The sequence below is a fragment of the Amblyomma americanum genome, chromosome 11, assembly GCF_052857255.1.
Source record: "Amblyomma americanum isolate KBUSLIRL-KWMA chromosome 11, ASM5285725v1, whole genome shotgun sequence".
Lineage (NCBI taxonomy): Eukaryota > Metazoa > Arthropoda > Arachnida > Ixodida > Ixodidae > Amblyomma > Amblyomma americanum.
Window position 1 is genome coordinate 6,931,407 of NC_135507.1, and position 21,517 is coordinate 6,952,923.

The window sequence follows — 21,517 nt, forward strand, 5'->3', positions numbered from 1 at the left end:
GTTCTTAACTCCTCACGGCGCTGCCTCTAGTGGTCCGTCTTGTAGGGAGTACGGCTAAAGTCTCCTGCGCACATTTCTTATCGTGGCGCCGCACACGGCCGCATCACGTGACCCTGAGCTCCAGCTGCGTTCCTTGTGATTTCAAGTGATCCGGGAAATCCCCGAGATTGTTTGGCAACGAGATCCTGGCTGGCGTGAACCTCCATCGCATACGCAAACACTACCGCGTTGACAACCGGGATTAAATTAGCGGCGACGTCAGGCAACCCAGCGACGGTTGAGTGACCTCGGGAGCCACGCGGTGATGGTATCGCGAGAGGTTAAGACAAATACCGCGCCCGGGTTCACCAAGGCGCATGCGGGCAGAACAACAGCCTTCTCTGTGAGAGCAAGCCTCTCTCCCACACCATATTTACCTCCTTTCTTCTCCACTGCCAGGTCTTGGCGTCGTTGTCTTCATCGCTAGGAACATCTACGGCGCTGGCTCTAACGCCAAGCGTCTTACAGGCGCTTGCTCCTCGTCAGACGGATTAGGCTCTAAGAGCACAATAATGCCGCCCTTCGCCACTCTCTCTATCACTGCTCATTAAACCTTCTAATCAGAGCCCCTTCTCTCAACTTACTCGACTGAATCTAAACGGGCCGCGGAAGCCCAAGGGGGGAGCCAGATTAAATTTCCTCGCGATGCTAGAAGCGGGAACGCGCGCTCGTGCAGAGGCGCTGTCGGTGCGTTTGTCCCTCGCTTCGAACCGCGTTTCTTTTTCTACTGTATTCATGCTTGCTTCCAACTCTCCTTTCCCTCCTCATCCGAGCCCTGATGCTCTCACCCGTTAGCCTAACTCACCTCTGACAACGGGATTAAGTGCTCATTCCGCGAGATGACGCGGCCGACATGGAAGTGGCCCTGAGTGAGGGTGGAAATACTATACAGTGTGCACGGGGTGGCGACGTTGTCAGAGGGTATGCGGGTGAGAGGAGTTGAGAGGGGGGGGGGGGGGGGGAGGGGATGGGGGGGGGGGGGGTCGATATGCGGACGAGGTACTGGCGTTTCGTTAGAACGGGGGCAATGCCTCTTGCACTATAGCGGCACGTAGCTGCCACGAGGGTCGTCGCGACGTGTTTGATGTTGGAGGTGAGAGAAGAAATCATGGGGTGGGGGAGGGAATGCTCTAGCGCAGGGGTTGAGGTCAGAGAAGGAGCTACAGGTAAGGGTGTGGAATTTGACTCCGCTGTTTTCGTGGTTTTTGACAGGTCGGTAAATCCGCTAGTCGAAATGCATGCCTGATCTTTCATGCTAGAGAGCGTTTTTCGAGCAGCCGGGAAAGCGACAGATGAGACAGGCTAACCTGGATGCGCTCCCCCCCCCCCCCCCCCCCAATTAGGCCAGATTAAGCGATGATGACGGTGCGTTGGGCAGCAAGTAAGGCTGTGAGCGCCGCTGTTGCCTGCATGTCCCGAGGTGATGACAACGGCGACAATGACATCGTTAACGCTACGTGCGCCAACTCGCCCAGCCTGCACTGCGGTTCGTGGGTACGGAGAGTGGGGAAATCGGGTGGAGGGGAGAGTTATAAGGGGGCGGCGTCGAGCTTCGCTGCGTCGATGGAGTATTTTACTGTTCATTTGCTCGTTTTGGCACCTTGCCTGTTTTGGACTGCATGGTGTGTCGTGTGCTACGTGCTGGATTTTCGTAGTGCCAGCTTGTAGCTGTTGGCCTGAATAAAGCTGTATGCGTAAAACACTCAGCAATAACCTATAAGCATGCTGAGGACAGCGCTTGCCATACGCTAACCATACAGGCAGGTTCAGTATCTGAAGGCCCCGCTTTGGGCGCGAAGGATGTGGTTCCCGGATTGGAGGGCTCTTCAATAAACAAATCGATAGCTTTTGCTTGTTCGTGCCAGATTTGTTTCTCTCCCATTTCTGGTTGGGTAGTCACCAGCAACTTAAATTTACCATTGCAACAATGTGACTTTCATCGGCAGCTAGGGTGGGGCCAAGTGCCGATGCCAGTCTGCATATTTAGGAGCTCTAGGAGCAGGTTTAGCATATCTGTTTGCATTTACACCACTACAGTGTGTAATAAACGCCTAGGTATCGTCATAAGCGTCATGAATAGCGTCATAAGTAGCGTCATTGTGTTCGGTTGAATCTGTGATTGCAGTTCTCAGCAATCAGCTTCGTGCTCTGTGATGACGATTCCTGACGTCGCTCTATTCTGGCTAGTCAGTGCGGCGCGTTCCACCTGATAGTTTACTCCAACAAAACTAGCCGACAGCCTCAGATGCTTATGCGCTACTAAAAACAAACTAGCGCTGCATAACCGGGAAAAATATCTGAAACCGCTGTTCCTGTCAAAAAGCGCAATTCAGTGATACCCAGACACGTCTTCAGACGCAGATGTCCCCACGTTGGGCGCCAAAAACGTGTCCCACGGGTTTGAAAGAACAAAACTACATTGTGTGTGCGTTGGCTTTGCATTGGTCTTTGTACCGGTTTTTTTTTTTTGGCCACTAGTCAGCATGATCACAGCTAGCACCTTACAAGCTACATCCGTGATTTTTCCTTTGATGATCACTGCCCTCCTCCTGGACTGTCGTAATCGGTCTCAAGCTGAGCGTTCACTTGCTGTCTGATGAGCATTTTGTTCAAGTGGTCTGTGAAAGGGACGTTTTCGAGGACCTGCCTTGTGTGGTCACGTAATGAAGCGCGCCTCGCAAATGTGGGCCACGCATTGCGTGTTCCTAATGAAATACAGCACCTCTCCCACCTTCCCCTACAACTGGCTGAATGTACCTGTTGCAAAACTCCGCATAGAGCCCGTGTGTAAACATCTGGGTGAAATCCGGGAATTAGGATATTGTCGCGCGTACTATAGCATCCAGACGAATTGCACAAGGCTGGCTACAACACGAATTTAGGGGAGAAAAATAACTTGCAAGGTGTCCTTTATAGCTGGCTATCCAGCTCATAGGCGGCGCCATCATCTGAAAACTGTCATAACACTTCCACCGTCTGAACAATTTCATATACGCACCAACTTGAAAGCTCCCCTAGAAAGTCGTAACACCAAACATGGTTGATTCTCGGCAAAGGCTATGGCAAAAATTGCAACTAGGTGAACTAATAGCTTTAGGTTCGGACATATTACGCTATGACAATGTCGTCTGCACCTGGTAAAAATTCTACATATAACAGTGACTGTAAAAAAGTAAAGAAATAGGGAAATGTGAGCCTTTCAGCAGGAGGGCAGAATCGCGCCTACTGGAAGGAGCCCGCTACGTCTAGCACGTGCGCCTTTCTCGCAGGTCGTGTGTTTCGCTGTGACACGCGGAGTTAGGCGCCGTCAGACGCAGATGCGAGCGTAGGGTACTATTTCCGGGATCCCAAACTGATTAGGTTTTAATCGCCCACGCAGCGCCGCTTTTGGCACTGCGGTGCCTGGCCAATGCAAATGGCTCGAACAGGCGCGTGCAGGCGCTTCGGGTTACGTGTGCACGATTTGGTCGCCTCTTTCCCAACGCCCTCCCCTCCCTCTCCTATCCGCTCTGAGTGTGCGTTCGTCGTTTAAGTATACTCTAACAGCCGGCGAAGCAGGCGTCGCTGTGCGGTGCGATCCCCAAGCTGCGCAGCTGGCATACCTCCCGAAAAGACTTGCGTGTGGCATCATGGCTCTGTTGAGCGCATTCACTGCTGCTCGATGTCTGCATAGAGGTTGCAAGAAGTGCAGCCGGGGATGTTCTGTTCGCACTCTGGGCAGTAATGGCGTTGCTCCAAGTTGTTTTTCTCGCCACTGCAAGAACGGGGATAACAATTTGAAGCGCCCTATCCCGTCGACTGAGAGAGAAAATGCAGTATATCGGTCTTGTTATTCTGCTTACGGGACTCCGAAAAGCTGATGTAGGAAACCGATATTAGACACGGTTATCATAGCGGCCATGGTAACGCTATGCTAAATATGCATTTTTCCACCAAAGATCTAGCGCTGCTCATTGCAATCTGAGCACCGGTCTTTGCTACAATCGCTTCTGTTCGCGCTTGTATAATGTGGTGTTCCGCCGAGGATAGTTTAGGTGAATATTCAGCGTTGTGGTAAATAAACATAATGATAATCATTTACACACACACACACGTATATATATATATATATATATATATATATATATATATATATATATATATATATATATATATATATATATATATATATATATATATATATATATATATATATATATATATATATATATATATATATATATATATATATAACCAGTTGCAGGAAGCCTATACTTTACTACAAGGTCCTTGTTCATAAAACACCGGTCCCACACATGGTAGTGGTTCCACCGTGACTATAGGACCTGTTACCGAAACATGAAAAAGTGAATTTATAAATTTCGCACATCCATTTAATCTCAATGCGTAACTTATCCTACTGCAACCAGCACGTATAGATGCTGTAAAAAAAGGCATATGATGTCAGCGAGATGAAACTTTATAGGAAATCCTTTCTTTTACTGTTGGTTCCAAAGTTCGCTTCGAGAAACTCTGTTAGTGCCCAGAAAGCTTACCGGCATTTTGGCTTACCACATTTTCTTGTACTCTTGAACTTGTATTGGTAGCTCTAAGAAACTTTAATTTCTCCCTTTTTTTATGAAGACTCCCTTTCCCAAGCCCAGTTGGGTCCCGTCATTACATTTAACACATTGCCTAAGGCGCACACAAAAAACAGCCGCCGTGTCTTTTATTGTTCACGGATACTTACCGATACCGTTCTCATTGTCCAGCTTGTGAAAGCTGGGTATTTCTTTTAGGAGGTAGTACGTTCGCAGTTTTTTACACTATGAGCAGGAAGGGGGTAAAGTGTGTGAAAATTATTGCCTTCTTGGTTCTAACTGCGTCGCCCTAACCACTGTTTCCTCGAAGACTAACCAACACGCCCTCGAAGATTAATTGTAAGGAGATCATTGGCAACTGGTACCCTATATTGGGACTAACTATTCGTCCCGATGAGTGAGTTGTGGAGAGTTGGTCCCGATTTCCCTGTAGTACTTCAGCTGGTACGTTTTCTAAGTGTTGCGTTGGCACTTTTTTGCACTCTAAGTCGGAATGATTTAAAGGGGTATAAAATGCTCTTTGTGGCGGATCACATGTGTCTCCAAAACCTCTGTTTCCTAGAGCACAGACCATTATTCCCTCGGAGATTAGCCGCAAAGGGGTTGATTGGCTATAGTTTCGTTCTCTTCAGAGCAGAGCTGTTCGTTACTAGAATTAAGTGCTGCACTTAGTTCCGGTTTGCTGGTTCTGGCTCAGAGTGTGCTGGTAGTTTTTTGGTATTTGAGTCGTTTTGGTAATTAGGTATCCCGATATTTCGGTAGTTTAATTTAAAGCTGTTTTTGTGAAACTGCTCAGATTTGTTTTCATTCATTTACGTTAAAACGATTCAATCATCCCACACTTTTTCGCGCCTACTCGTTCTCTAGTATGCACGGTGAACTAAAACAAACAAACAAAAACAAAAAGGAGAAAATAGAATACAGCGACTGTGGTCCCAGACTATAGCGAACGACATAAACGCGCACAGTCTTCCTGAAACGAAGGATCGTCCATAAGCTCCGAAGCGTGACGAAAACTTTCGTCCTCGTCAGGAGGCGAGGTGCGTTTCTATTTTCTTATTTGTTCTTGTGCTGTTGTTTTTTTCGCGTCGCTTTCGCGAATTCTTTTCCCTCTGTGTTTGCACAGAACGGTGTGCAGTGCATCCCGGCATCCTCCGCTTTCCCTTGCATCATCTCCTTTTACTGCAGGCGAACTGCAGGCGAAATTTAATACGACTCCTTGCTAATAATCTCGCTCGCTGACTTTTTCCGGCGCGAAAGGATTTCTACACTTCTTTTTACATGCGCAAACTCCAGAGATACTACGCACACTATTTATTGCAAAACACCTGCACAAAACAAGAAAAGACGATGGTAGCCATCGGCGCGTTGTGTTGAAACGCCGAAAACGAACTCGCATGTGCCGTGTATAGAACCTTACAGAAAAAAAAAACTGAGAACAGTCGCATTATTCTCCGGGAGAGGAAGAGTCGTGAAAGAGGCTCAAAAGGGGGAAAAAAAGAAGCCAGCAAGGAAGGGCAAGCGGTTTCGATGAATGAAGTGCGCGGCGCGCGTTTTTCTCTAGCGACCGATTGGAATCAGCGTTGGAGAGATATTTTGGCTTACGTCGCCTTAACGAGCAAACTGCTCGGGCTGTGCTGCAGAAAAATTTCAGCTTATTTTTCTGCCTGTTTATGCAGGCTTTTGTTTGGTCGGGCGCGTACCCGATGCTTGTTGGTCCCGCCTGAAATAAAACGAGAACAGGAAAGAGTTCGTTCCTTAGAAACATCGTCTGGGTTATTCGTATCGTTGCTTTTGCTTTGTGATTTACGTTCTTTGCCTTTTCATTGGTCTGCTGAATAAATTTTTTCGCCTCCCTGTTTTCGAATGGTGCATGGAACTGAACTGGGGCTCAGCTTGTCTGACTTGAACGAGTAGCATTCGCTGGTAGGCACTGATATTTGTTTTTGAAGCAACAAGATTTGCATCTGGGTTGAAACTTTCGTCTAGACTGCGAAAAACTTTTACGTCTTCTTTCTTCTGACGTTGAATATATTGCGCCAGCGTCGCTGCGAAAACTTTTATTTTTCCTTGTGGGGAGTTGCACTCAAAACGTTCTTGATCTGAGAAACTTCTGTATATATTAACAGGAACGAAAATCTCCAAAAAAAGGGTGTACGCACTCGTCTGTTTGGAAAAGTGTGGAAAACGAAGTTTCATATCTAACGAATAATGATTGCGTTTCGTTCTGCCTATTTTCCTTTTGCTGAGTCAATACGAAACGCGCCGTGCGACTGGCTTGAATGTATTAGTGGTATTTAGAATAGTGTGACGCTATCGGTTAGGGGTATAAGGAAATAGCGAGGGGCCAACTAGTGCGTAGGCGCAGGACAATGACAGAAGTGAGGGGTGTTCTATTCTAAAAGTCCCTACTACCGTTTGTTTCGTTGAAAAATTTCTCGGTTACGTATTGTTATCTTCTAAAGTATTTTTTTTCATTACCGGTGTCCGCGTATTTTTCTCCGTGAGATAAACACAATAAGTGACAGCACTTTTTGAAGAACGACTTCACTGGAAATAGCATTCCTACTTACGTAAAATAAATACGTGTTAGAGAACAGTGCGCCAGTCGGAAATTTTATTCAACCGAACACAGCAGCAGCCTGCATTGTCGACGGTCGCTGCGACTTCGACGAACTAGTCAGCTAAAAGAAGTACATAGGCATACTATGTATATGCAGAAGTTCGACGACCGATAGCTGCGCCGTACAAATGTAATGGCACCCTTGAGAAATGTGTGCTGCTCAGTAGACGTCGTTTTAGACAGCCGATTTCCAATATTATTATTCCTAGCAATGAATCATCTGTCTTTCAGAATTTGTTTAGCTTTAAACACGGATCAAGGGAATCTTTTGTCATCTTTTTAAAAAGGCTACAAACGCCAGGCTTTAACTTTATTTTTTCTATTTCCGCGTACTCGCGAAGATAGGCTGACGCTTACTCTTTCCATCTACGTTAAGACAACGGGAAACAGGAAAAAGTGGATTGCTTTATGCCGCATACAAAGTTTATAAGTATTTTCTATACCTGCAGTAAATGCACAGCGTGCACTCAGTCTGCACAAAGAGTACCTTACGGAGGTGAAGTGGAAAAACTCATGCCATTATAAATAAAGCAGTGTGTGGGATACAGCACGGCACCGTCTCACAAAAAGATATCGAAAAATCACGCGACACCAACGCGATCGCGAAAGTAGCCGTTCTCGTTTAGACAGCCTTTTTCACCGTATGCATTAGCCCACTTTACGCCCATGTTCTGAAAAAGACAATAGCGCAAAGTGCAAGATGTTACTGAAGAAGGCTGCACGTTTGCTGCAAATAGAAGCAAAAGATAATGCAAATAAGGTAATAATGTTTCAAAATGAAAGAAGAAAAATCAAACAAATTTGTGGCCGTTGAAATCTCGCCTCGGCGCGTGACTTAGGAGGAACGCGCTCGTGGTCGTCGCCCCATTACGTCGTAAAACCGCGATAAAATGGCCACCTTGAAGGCCGCGCAAAGGCGAGCTGGTGGAATCCCTGATTTACACCGGCTTCCGCTGAGGCCGGCGCTTCTTCGTTCACTGGCTGCGTCTCCGGGGGACTGATAAAACTGGACTCTTTCCTCGAGCGGCACGCGAGCTATTAGCCTGAGTGCGCGGCGGTATTTACAGGTCGCCTCCGTTTTCCGTATATTGCTCCCATTTATGTGTACTGACGGCTACGTGTTTTATGTATGTATGCTTGCATGTTTTCTTCTTTTCCTTCGGCTTTATTTGGTTTTTAATGGTGGTGAGAAACCTTTATGCGAATAATAAAGGCTTCCGATTGCGATGGTTGAAAAAAACTCACAGTACGGTGACGACTGCGTAACACTATGTTCATGGTTAGGCGCTTACTTTTTAGGGATATATTCCTGCCGACTGGTGTAGTGGTCAAGAGAATAATCCCTGCACTAATAATCCCTGCACTGGCAGGCGACTGTTCCAAACAGAGCCACCGGTAGGCTTATACAACCCAGGTTGATAAGGTCACGTAACATTAAGGTCACGGTGGGTCTGTTAATGTCACGCGACTGTGACATGCGTTAATGTCACGCGACCGTGACGTTAACGCACCCACTGGTTACGCCGACGGCGACAAGAAAGCGACAGGCGGGCGCCTAACAGCTATCGCTGTAAAATACGACTACAGTGCGTGACGTTATACGGAGGAATATTTGCTCGGTTAACGGAAAACACGGCATGACCTGTTTCGGACCTGTCACCTTCTGCGTTCTTTGAGATTGTGCCTTTGACGAGACCAAATCTTGCATCTTCACTACATCCGCTAGCTGCGGCCAGTAGAGGACTACGCGAGCAATACACAAAATAATTTTCGTGTTAATGGGAATCGCAAAATTTCTACCAATGTTTTGAGAACTTTTCGGCCACATGCGTTTTAGATTTGGCGTTTGCAACGTTGTTGACCGCGGCTGGCACACGGTAAGGCTGATTCGACATCAGGGAGAGAGCTCGGCGTCCTGCAGTGGGCGTAGTTATGCTGCTGCTGATGATGATGATGATGACAGTGCACATCCTGCAACCTTCCGAGATTGTTCAATGGTCTCACAAATGTGCTGTCGCAGACACGGGAAGGAGACCGGTAAAGCCGGCGAAAGCCAGATTACTGCTGCTGCGGTCGCATTTCGGCCAAAGAGGCAGGTGCTTGAGGCTTTTTGCAAATGTTACGGTAGCTGTTAAAAGGAGACCCCTGTTTATGGTGGAAGCAGTTGCGGTAGTTAGTTGAAAACGTTTATATCGGCCAAAAAACGGAAGCTTGAGTAAGGCCCTGTTTGGGTCAGAATTTATCCATACTCCTCCAATAAAGCCGGCTTTTCAGGCCTTCCGTATAGCTTTATCTAGCAAAATGAATTAATGGTCAGATCTTCGAAGTAGGTCACATCATTAGTGTCCTCCTTTTACTCATTCTTACATGTTACAGCTTTTCCTGTACTTATCGATATGTGACGAAAACTGCGCATGGTAGTACGTGAACTTTAACCCTGTACCTTAACGCCATGTTGTTTTTTGCTATTTTGCTTTCCTTGTCTTGTGTTTCAGTGGCGAGTGGCATTATTATTTGGTTCCGCCGTTTATTGCGGAGTTGTTCGTGACTCGCAGCTGCCGCTGTGCTACGCGACGTGGATTTATGGCCGACTCGCGTGCCTTCCCGGAACTTGCTTCCGTATTACGTGACGTTTCCCCTTCATCTCCTCTCTCTGCGTACGCTTCCGGCCCTGCCGTCGTTCGTGCCGCGTTCTCTGTGCAGTCGTAAATGTTTTACGGCTCTCTTGTGGCGGCAGGAGGAGGAGGAAGTTTCATTTAATCGTCCTCTCGCAACGCTAAGAGAAAAGTGGCCGAACTCTACACGAAGTTAAGCCATCGAATTTAGATAGTATTGCTGAATACGACAGTGTTTCGACGTTTCTTGCGCCTTTCACGTGATCGAGCCTCGTCCTAGCCGAAGTTTTATTCTAGCAAGTGCATACAGCGCCCGACCGGCAATTCGATTTCAAGCCTACAGAGAACTTAAGAACTGGTACATCCTGGGAGCGGAGCTGGTTTCGTAGAACTTGTTGCATTTGTGTTTTCAGCCCGATGGTTGCAGGAATTTTAAGCCGTGTGACTGCTAGTTTCAGCCCGTGGATAGCAGTTCAGGGCGGGGTCGTTCTCCGTAATAGCAGGCTTTTAATTTCATAGGTTTCACTGAGGTAAGTTCACACAGCTAAGAAAGGAAAGATAAATTACGCCGCTGTTGCGTGCGGGTTGCAAGTGTTGCTTTTGAATAGGACTAAGTTCATTCGTCCTTCGTCCCCTGCCAAGTGTTCTACCATTTATGTACGAATGAAAAGCTTCGTATAAGCAAATATTGACTCATTTCTATTACGGATCATATTTTCCTTTGTATTTTTGTCCCTCTGTTTGACGGCACGCGTGTTCAAACACAATATTAACCATTCTGTGTTTCCCTTCGTCTTCTCGGGAGTCTTTCCTGCTCATTAAGCTCCGCTCTTTGTTTAAAGTTTCCCTTCTGCACCTAAATTGCCTGTCCAGCTGCTCGCTTCGTGCTCCTCTGCGTTGTCGTGGGCGCCAGTCGGTTCTTTCCCAGAGAAACCGCAGCCGTCTGTGTGCCAGAGCTGGTCCCGTTCCACTTCGGCCACCCTTTACCGTTAGGCCGCAAATCAGCTATGATCCGATGTCGCGGCAGTTTCGTGCAATACGCGTCTGGAGCTTCGAGATGTCGACTTCGCTCTTCCATATGGCGACTGTTTATTCGGAGCAAAGATATAGACCATGGTTTCTTAAGTAAACGCCCATTGTAAATAACTCTGTGGTCCCGACTGCTTGACCCTTGCAAGCAGAAATAGCAAGGTTTGCTCGATACGGTATTTCTTTCAGGTTGCAAAACGTACGCAAAACTGGCCTGAGCCCACCTTTTCCGTACTACCGTCCTGTAGCTTCTACTGCAAGACGGTTCTTCTTGATTATTTATTTAGCTTTCATCTTCAAGTTAAGTACTCGTACCAATACGTTTTCGTGGAAATGGTGTTCAATTTTGCCAGGCCCAACTTTCCCGACTAATGGTGTAACAGACTCGTTTACTTTGGTTTTCTACCGTTTGATCAAGAGACATTTCGACTTGAAGCATGATTTGCACGGCGGCCTCACGAAGACAGCCAGGCAGGTTTGGGGCAACGACTAGCACGTTTTGAGAGTGGCGTCGCTTCGTCAGTTGAGCTGGTCGTCCGACAGAAATCCCGCATTTACTGTACCTACTGTACCTTGTGCACATTGCGCACAACTTCACGCCGAGCCCTTAGTGCGCTCCCTCGGAACACAGTCTTGAAGGGAGCAGCTCCCTCGGGGCGCTGCTAACGCTGTCTCAAATCCCAGCTCTTTCCCTATAATTTGCGACTCGTAACGACTTCGGAAGGATCCGGGAACGCGCAGAGTTACAACGCGCTCCCGTTTGGCGAGCGACCAGTCGTCTTTTTGCCGATGCTCCGTGTTAAAGAGGGGCGAGGGCGAAAACGTTAAGGAATGAAAGGGGAAAACGAAAGGGATCCGTAGGGAAGTGAGGGGGAGGAGGCCCGAGCCAGGGGAAAGGGACGCAACAAACCAATATGGTGTATATAATTAACACTCTCCGGGCATGGAAGGGAAGAAAAGGTTTGCACGTGTTCTCTGAACCACCGCACTACCCCTCGCCTCCCGCCTCCATTTTCCCATTTCTGCCCCTGCCCCCTTTTCCCCGCCATGCATTTCTGCCATAATTATAATCAGCGTTTTGCAGGCGCCTCTGGTTCCGACGTTGACGACGCAGGCTCCCGTATACAGGCTCGGCGGTGGAACTTTTCACCGCGCCTTCTCTCCCTCATTCCCGGCTTTGTTTTCCTTTTCCCCCGCTTCTGCTGACGACGTCTCCCCGGTCGAGCACTCGTTTCGTTCGCTGAACACGACTGATGAATACGAGACTTGTTTGGTGCTGAGGCGAAGGCGCCCGTGCTGTGTGTGTGTGTGTGTGTGTGTGTGTGTGTGTGTGTGTGTGTGTGTGTGTGTGTGTGTGTGTGTGTGTGTGTGTGTGTGTGTGTGTGTGTGTGTGTGTGTGTGTGTGTGTGTGTGTGTGTGTGTGTGTGTGTGTGTGTGTGTGTGTGTGTGTGTGTGTGTGTGTGTGTGTGTGTGTGTGTGTGTGTATGCTCCTCCTAGGCTTGGTGCTTCGTCGGCGTCGGATAGTCTAACGCTGAAGCCGCGCGTTCATTGGTTGCTCAACGGAGAACTCAGAGGAGCGTGTTCTCGGCGTTTTGGATGACAGGCGGGTGGTTAGGGTCGGAGGAGAGGAATAAATGTGTCTCTCGACGACGAGATTTTGCTGAGGAGATGCTCGACGATTTGACAACGGAAGTTGTTCCCTAGAGCTTCCCTTCTAGCCTGAACAAGAGCGCTTCCGTTTGACGCCTTTAGAAACCGAGAGACGCAGCGACGAAGGCGGAGAAAACTGGCAGTTGCAGACTTCGGAAAGCGAGCGCGCGTTTTGCTGGTGGTGTTGCTTTCTCTTTTTTTTTTAACTTGTCCTTTCTTGCTCTGAAGGACACCCAGTTTTGTGTACGAGAGAATTGTTTTCTCCACTGTTACAGCGACAGCTGTTAAGTGCGTGTTCCTGCGTTTCGCGTCGTAGTAGTAGTAATAGTAGCTCGAAGTCGTCGATATAACAGGGGGGTTCGTTGCCATAGGAACCAACTACTCGAAGGGTGATTCGCTTGGAAGGATTAGGTCATGAGGGGAACGAAGGAATGCGTAATCGGTGAGTGGTTACCACAGGAACCATTCATAGGATGGCTACCCTGGAAGGAGGAGGGTATGGCGAGAGCGGAGAAATGTAGCACGGTCCATCTGCTGCGGCTGCTGCGAAACGCGCTGCCCAAGGAGAGGGTCGTCGGCAGCTCCGCGCGCCTAGAGCAATGGACTGGAGAGGAGAGCTAGCGGAGAAACGAGTGTTTGCGTGTAAAACTAAAAACAAAGCGCTCCATAACTATACAGATATGAGGTCGCGTTCATATTCGTTACCTGACGATATCGTCGAATATATATGCCTGAATAGCTGTCGCTGAATCTTCGCGTTTTACAATGGTAACCGTCCTATTAATTTTTTTATTTATAACATTTTTTTGGATGGGAACTTACCTTTTTTCACCAGGTTTATCGTTGTCTAGCGGTCGTCGCTTTAAAGTGACCCAAGTTTACGGTTATCATCGGCGGTAGGTGACATCTAATGCACAAACGTAAGAAATGCCTATTTACTCAGCGTAATCGTGGCTTTGTTTGCTGGTGTGTCCACATGCACGCGTTCCGATTTGTAGCGGCACCTTAATATAGCATGCAACGCTATGCATTAACAGCTACTTGTTTTGTTCTTTTGTTGCGGTCATGAGCGAAGGTTTTTGCAGGCAGGTTTTTTTATCGTGGCCATCCCCCTCTTTCTTTTTCTCGTGCGCATGTTATCGCTTGTAGGTTTGTCGGAAAAAGCTTGTTGGAAAATCTCTAAGGTAAATGAATTTGCATACGCAGCAAGTTTTATTAACGTCTGCATTGAATATAATTAAATGCTGTATTGTTTCGAGAAGACAGAACCTTCACACAGTTCACAGACCATTGGGTTAACAGACCACAGTGTTCACAGCTGACAACCCACAGTTCATAGGCTAAAGGGTTTTTTTTTTTTTGTGAGCCATACGCCTTTTGCTTACAGCGCTCTTCACGCCCCTAAGCTTGAAAGGAGTGAGGAGAAGTGTTCTCGCCGGCAAGAAACTCGCAGCGCTGGGTGTACAATGTCATTGGCCCTGCAAAGTTCAGCAGGAGCAGCTATCGTGGCCTGAGAACTTTTTGTCGAGACTGTATTTTCTAAATCCCTTTGAAGTCCCCGGTATATGCTGTACACTGGCACTGCAAGAACACTCATCATCTTCTTCTCCTTTTTGTATGCGCAGAACCGGTGATCCTGGAGGGTCCCCGGAGCCGGACGGTGGTGCGGGGCTCCCGCGTATTGCTCCCGTGTCGCGTGGAGCCCCCTCCGTCTTCATCTCGGCCGGGAGGCGGCGACGCCAGCAGTGTGTTGTGGTTGCTGGACGGCCGCAGCCTGGCCGGACAGGGCTCTTCCGCGTGGCGCCAGCTGGACAACGGCGACTTGCTCCTCCTTGAGGTGGAACCACCCGACGCCGGCTCGTACCGATGCAGCGCCAGGAACGGCCACGGCGTCGCCTACTCCGAGTCCGCGGAGCTCTTCGTCCACGGTGAGAACCTCGGGGTCATTTTTGTACCAGTACAGGGTGGCTGGCAAAGCGTGGAACACATGGTTATAATCCCAGTTCTTTACACCGGTATCTGTCTGTGTTACGTTCATCGGAAGTGCGTGACTGGGGTCCCGCTTGCCTCATAGCATACTAGAGTTGCAAGCGCCTGAAATGAATTGGATTCTAGGGAAAGGAAATGGCGTAGTATCTGTCTCACATATCGTTGGACACCTGAACCGCGCCGTGAGGGAAGGGATAAAGGAGGGAGTGAAAGAGGAAAGGAAGAAAAAGATGCCGCAGTGCAGGGCTCCGGAATAATTTCGACCACCTGGGGATCTTTAACGTTCACTGACATCGCACAGCACACGGGCACCTTTTGCTTTTCGCCTCGATCGGAACGCGGCCGCCGTGGTCGGGTTCGAATCCGGGTACTCCGGATCAGAAGCCGAGCGTTTTCTAAGGTGTTTTAAGGAAAGGAAAGGCGCGGTAACAGTTTCACACTGACGTGACACCAGGATCGCGCCGAGAAGAAATATTTAACGAAGAGATCAAAGGGGAAGGGGTTAAAAAAGAGTGGCTACTGAGGCTTGTTGACATATAATTTCACAGGAAGGAATGGCACGACGTCATGTTATTTTTGCCGCGCTATTCCTACCTGTGAGATTTTAAAAAGGCAATGTTTACAGTTCTTTCCTAAATCGCGAAATTAACAAATATCTGTTTTGGCATCCGAGTGGCGTGGCCTGTGTTGTGCGTGCGGCGCCAACACGAGCGGATACACTAACGGCTATTGCCGAGTTTCGTGATTTACCCCACATGTGCAAACATTATTATTGTTTATTTCCTAGGAAGGAGAGAGCTTAGAAAAATGAAAGGTAAATAACGCAGCAATATTATTCTTCGAATTGCTTCAGCTTATTAATTCGCATGACATGGTTTTTTACTACTACTGCCTTGTGATTCCCCTTTCCGTTCCGTTATCTAATAACCAGTAGGTCTGATAATGATAATGAGCGAAAAAAAATGTTTGGTTTGATTTGGTTTATGGGGGTTTAGCGTCGCAAAGCGACTCAGGCTATGAGGGACGCCGTAGTGAAGGGCTCCGGATAATGTCGATCACCTGGGGTTCTTTAACGTGCTCTGACATCGCACAGTACACGGGCCTCTAGAATTTCGCCTCCCGAAAAAAAAAAGTATATTGATACAACTAACTTAAAGGTCTATAGACACCAAAATTTTTCTTGTGATTTTCCTTCTTTGAACAACTCCCTGGTATTCGCAATACATCAGTTTCCTTTCGCTGCCATGTTTTATAAAAACATCCTTTTTTGTTTTTCGGTCGGGCTGCCCTTGTTTACGTATATTCTAAATTATTTTAAAATATTCGACGCGATTCGCAGCCAAAAATTTGACATTTTCACCCCGCATGGTTCTCTAACTGAAAGAGCAAATCTGAGTCAATCTGTGAGAGGCGCTCATTCCGCCCTGCATGTTTCCCTCTGTCTATGCAGTCGTCACTACTTTTTCTTCGCTTAGCCTGAAATCCGGGAGCTTATGCATCCTACGGCTGCCAGAATTATGTAAATTACTGAGCGGTGGTGCGAGGCATCCTTTGCGAAGCACGACTGCAGGAGTTGATATGCGTGCCACGGCAACTGCTGGCTCAATCTTTTTTCGAATTTTTAGTATCCAGATTTTCATGCAGCCGAATCTTGTCATGAAAACCTTTCGCTTAAGTGGAGGAGAAACCTACGCGTCTATTAAAGCTGGTTGTGTGGCGGGAAAAACTCAACGACGGAGACATTTCTTGACATGCCAGTTTGAACAAAGGCTTACTCTGCTCTCTTCGTGTTCTTAAGTTTCTCCGAATTGCTGGCATTATACTGCCCCAAAATGATTATATTTGTGCTCTGTAGGTGCCCCAGAATGCAAATTCTCTGCTCCAAGAGCCTCTGCAAAACCTATTTTGACGACTGGCTCTGTCCTGCTATACATAGCCGTTTTCGTCGAACCTCTGTTGTTCATCTAGGCTATAATATTTCTTCAAGCTATTCACGCAATCTAAAACAAAGCAAAAAAATTGTTCCCTCGCTTCAATTATAAAAAGTTTATTTTTGTAATAAGGGAGTAATTACTCAATACAAATCTACTCCACCTTCGGGATTCCCCTAAACATTTGACCAACGAAGTTTCTTTTTGCTTCTTTTTATTTATTTTCTGCTTCTTTTTTTTTTACAAGCCTACTCCACCTTGGGGGATTCCGTTAAAATTTTACCAACCAGCACAGTTCCTTTTTGTTTTTTATTTGAGTGACTTTGGCTTATTTGATTGGTGCACTGAACAAACTTCTCATGCAGCTCAAATTTTTTAAGCTCACGCTATGTATTCAATTCAAAATGATCCACCGAGGATCTATTCCTTCAACGGTTTGCCGAACGTATACCTCACAACAGTTTATCGCCTCCGGCTGGCTTTGGTGAGTTTTATGATCAGTTAAGCCCCGAAAGTAACGCTAACTTCCTACAGCACGCTGAACCCCTCATCGTTACGCCAGTGTGGCCCGACGGAAGCCTTCTGCTCTCAATGGAGCGTAGCGTTTCGACAAGCGACGCGTGAAACGGGAACGTGACGCTGGGCGCCGCAGCGAAAGGTTATCTTTCGTCTCGCCTGTGCGGAGCCCGAACTGGGATGGGGAGAGGGTGATGCCGGCCCGTCGAGGGAAGGAAGGAAAGATTACGTGCGGCGTGGAGTGGAGGTGGACAGGAGGGATGTCGGGTACGAGTCCCGTGGGTTTTCCTTCCTGGTCCCACCGTGCCTCAAGCTTTCCTCAAGCTTCACCACCCCTGTTCCCTATCGCAGGGCTCATTCAGTTCGGCAAGTAGTCCCCGGCCTGCCATCTCGATAAAAGAGCAAACCTAAGCACGTCCGTGCCATGCTAGCGGGAAGAGTCTCGGGAAACGAGAAAGGCAGTGGGGAGTGGAAAGAGTAGCAGTTTCTTCCGGCGCCTTTTCTTTGTCTTCCTTCTCTCCGCTGTGAGCGTCACGTGACCTCCCGCTCTTTTCTAATGGGACATAATTAAATTACGAAATTTTGCCCCTGGCACCCCGGGGACCATCGCGCGAACCCGCGTTAGCGCAGAGGTCTCGGCTGTGCCGACTGCGACTGGGACGGAGGATCTTCTTAGGGGAAAGGGGGGGGGGGAAGGGGGGGGGGGGAAGGGGGACTGGTAACGTCGTACGTACGGGAACGCCCCGCGCATATACACGGCTCTGTTACGCTTCTGTTCCTCTTGGTGCTGAGCTGCCTTCGTGCCTGCTTCCTCCGCCGCCTTTCGTTGCGCGGTGCCTAATTAATCTTTGCTGATTACGGCGTGGGCCCCCGGTGGAAAACGGGAAGAAAGGAAGATAAAAGAAGGGAGCAAGCGCTTGAGAAACTAAGGTGTAACAACGGGGAGTGGTGAGCAAAAAGGAAGATGGGGCACGGAAAAAAGAGGGGGAGGGGGCAAGTGCGTGCAGTGCCTCTCGCGTGGGATGCGTTGAAGCGTACTTGCCGTTGCCACCACCACCAGACTTGCCGCGGAGCAGTCTTCATTGTCTGTCCGCGTCCTCCTTAGTTCACGCATAGCCTGTCGCATTATACGCGCTTTCTGTATTCACATCCTTCCCGCCCTCTAGCGGCTTGTTTCCTCCGGGACGTCCCTCGTCGTCGCAACGCGCCCTCTTTTGAGCGCCATGGTATTCTTGCTAGGAAGGCAGGGCACAAAAAGCAATGCCGCGTCTAAGCCTCATTATGACGGCATTGCAGCTGTCATCTCAACTTATCTGTTTGTGTTTGCTCGTCGCTTATTTTATGACAGTTTTTGTTCCTTCTGTGTTCTTCTGGCCCGACAAAGGTGTTGCCTCTGCGCTAACGGCTCATTGTTTTGCGCCTCGATTCAATTTGGCATTCTGAAAAACGGTTTGTTAGGGCAGAGAAAGCAGGCCATTAAAGAACACGACGTGACTATCAACCCAAAATGTTCGAAAAACCGCGGCATTCGTCGTTTGAAATGTGCTTTTGTGGTCGTAGTAATCATCCCCATCGTGATAACCACCATCAGCTTTACAATAGCGCGAGTGATCGAAAAATGGCGCGCATGGCCATGTTCATTCTCCATACTCCATTAAGGTGAATGTTTTCTGGTGCTTGCGCCACCTGCCGCCAGGTGCGTCTGCTGCTCCAAGTTCGCCCGCTCTTCTTCTCTTTAGCTTTCGCACTCTCCCTGTCTGCGGGCAAAAGGTTGCCGCCGGCGCTGAAGACTGCGCCGTTAACAGCTTACACTTGCTCTTATACAGATATTCTTCCCAGGTGTCTTCCACCTGCCTGCGCCGCAGCCTTCAGAAGAGGAGACAGGCTACGGGCTCGAACTAAAACAGCGCAGCGTCCAACAAAGTCGACTACAGGCTGTACACAAGGGTTGCGAGGAAGAGTGGGTGGGGGAGAAGACGTGTCTGAAATAACCGTCGCTTGTTTGTCGACCAGGAAAGCGCCGGGTCTGGGCGCCCGCATCTTTCTCTATATCGACGGGTAACAAGAAGATAGAGGTGCGTGTGCGGGATCGAAAGGCTTATAGGAGGGAAAGGGGGTCAGATAGCGAGGGAAAGGGCTGCGGTCCTATGATAGCGGGGAACTCACGGCGCAATCGAATTGGGAGCCAGATTTGGTCGGATAAAGGCTGTATAAATATAGATACACACACAGCTGCGCGGTGCTGCTCGGAGCTTTTGAAAGCGCGCCTCGCAGTGGAAAGCAGCCGTATCTGTAGCCCTGCTGTCGTATATTGGCTTCGAGGGATGGGAAAGGCAAAAAGGGCTGGGGGATCTCTACCTCCTCGTTTCTGTATATTTCTTCTTTAATCTGAGGTTCGTGCGGCTGCGTTGGTGGCGGAGTTTCCGTGTGCCTCCGCGACGCCAGACAGCTTTCGAGGTTATTTTTCACTAATATATTTAACACGCCCCCCTCGATGCAGCCAACTGCTGCCTCATTGCACAATGCGACGTGCTTCTGAGAATTGTTACGTACACGCAAACTGAAAAGTCGTGTTTTGACGCGAGAAGACAGGGTGCGTGCCTCACAATTCTGTTCTAGGAAGCTTCCGTTTCTGCCAGAGTGCCTTGTTTCGGCAGCGTCGACGAGGCAATGCCAGTAGCAACCACGTTAGGTCGCGCACGCCATCAGGTACGGACTATAACTCTAACAGCTTTCCTCGGAAAGGGCAGAAATTTTTGACAAGTCGAGCGTCGCGAGCTTTGTCCTTATCTTTCCTCCTTTCTCTCCTTCGCTCTCTGTCTCTATGTCCCGGCAATGTGTTTGTCTTGCGCCCTCATGTCTCGATGCCGCGCTTTCGGCTCTGGCTTGGCACAGTAGATATAAGCGCGTTTTGAGAGGAATGTTTCTTTTTCCTCCAACTTTCTCTCCGGATGGAGAGATAGAGGAAATAATCTTTCTTCCGCCGGCGCGTTTGTAGTGCGGATGCTTGTTCACCAGCCTCTGTTACGGTTGGAGGAACCACGAACGTAGCCCGGGTGCCGGAAGCTTCGAATGAAAATCAAATCGGCTTACGAGTTCAGGCCCTCTGCCCCGGTGGCTAAGAGCTTCCGGAAAATCCGTAATCCTGTCGGACTGAAGTGGCTGCAGGCTCTGCCTCCAGTGCACGCAGTCGACCCTTGTTATGGGTTTGCTTGCTGTTATTTCTCGTTCAGCGCAATGAGGTGTGACGGCTACAATGCGCCATAGTCTTCTGCCAAACAGCGCCTGAAAGCATTAGCTTAGAGTGTTTCGAACCGTCTATTCCTTTGTTGTTTAGGTGAATTCACGTCTGACGCGCTTACCAGCAACTGTTGCGTAAAGTGCTTCGCTAAGGCCCGCTTATATACGTGGGCTAAGCTCCTGTCGGTAGAGTGTCAGTCAAGCACTCGTTCTTAGAAACGTAAGCCGGCAGTGAAATTTTACGAGCCACAACAACATTCGAGGATGTGAGCTATACCTAGTTGTGGAGGTTTCCGGAAAATTTCGTCCGCCAGGACTTCTTCAGTATGGACGTAAATCTTAGCGCGTCAACAACTTTTGCAGTTCGCTCTAGTCGATATTCGGCTGTCGTAGCGAGCATAGAACCTGTGGACTGTTTCGCGCTTAGGAGCAGAAGTTAATAGCTACTGAGCCACTGTGGCGGATGAACTGCTTAATAGCTCGCGCAATTCGTGGTGTCCGGCAAGTCCCAACATGGCGTCCGCAACTGTAGGCGCTCTTTCCGTGGTTTCCATGACTACAAATGAAAGAAAAGACCCCGCGTCCTGCGTTAGGTTTACTAGGAACAGAAGTCTAGAATAGTTTTTGATAGCAGCGAAAAAATATCGTCTTCGTGCTTCGGGTTCAGTCTGAGACTCCAATAACTGAACCGGGGTGTTGCATGCGGCACCATTCTTCAGATAAAGCTAACTTTTTGATAGAACGGGCATTGAAAACGCCCTTAATTACTCGGTATCGATAAATGCGGGCAATATTTCCAACGTCGAGGGCGCACTCTTCCTAAGCTGATTTGTTTTCAAACGGTTCACACAGCGGCTGGTCCCACTATTATGACAGCTGCAGCATTAATGCATCAAGTACAGTTGACATTTTCTCAAAAAGAAAGGAAAACATCGGTGCTCGGTTTTATGCTTTTCGTTGTGTACTCTGTCTCACAATTTCTTGGCACTGACGTTCAAGCTGCTGCTTCCGTCGGTCAGTCAAGATCGCGATTATGTCAGCACTGTTCTTCAGCAGCTGGGTAGTCGCTATGAGATTGTAATGCGGACCTGTGGGCATGGCCGACCAATGAAACGACTGCGCCGCAATCTTAACATACTGAATATTTTTTATATAGCTTCCTCCGCACTTACAATAAATTGTGAAATGCAGTATTGACAGCTGTTGAATTTTAAGCTCACTGCTGTGATACACTAAGATGTTCACACGTCTAAACATAACGTGCGTGCGAACTGGGAAGTGGGGGCTTAACATTAAGCATAGTTG

The 21,517-nt window shown here is 48.4% G+C and overlaps 1 protein-coding gene across 1 annotated transcript in view; it reads left to right on the forward strand.

Annotated features, from left to right (window-relative positions):
* LOC144111227 (tyrosine-protein kinase transmembrane receptor Ror2-like) overlaps positions 1-21,517 on the forward strand; it is a 434,452-nt gene that overhangs the window by 319,559 nt on the left and 93,376 nt on the right. The window contains exon 5 of the mRNA XM_077644442.1: positions 14,162-14,464. Within this exon, the coding sequence (XP_077500568.1) occupies positions 14,162-14,464 (303 nt within the window). The remainder of the gene's footprint in view (positions 1-14,161; positions 14,465-21,517) is intronic.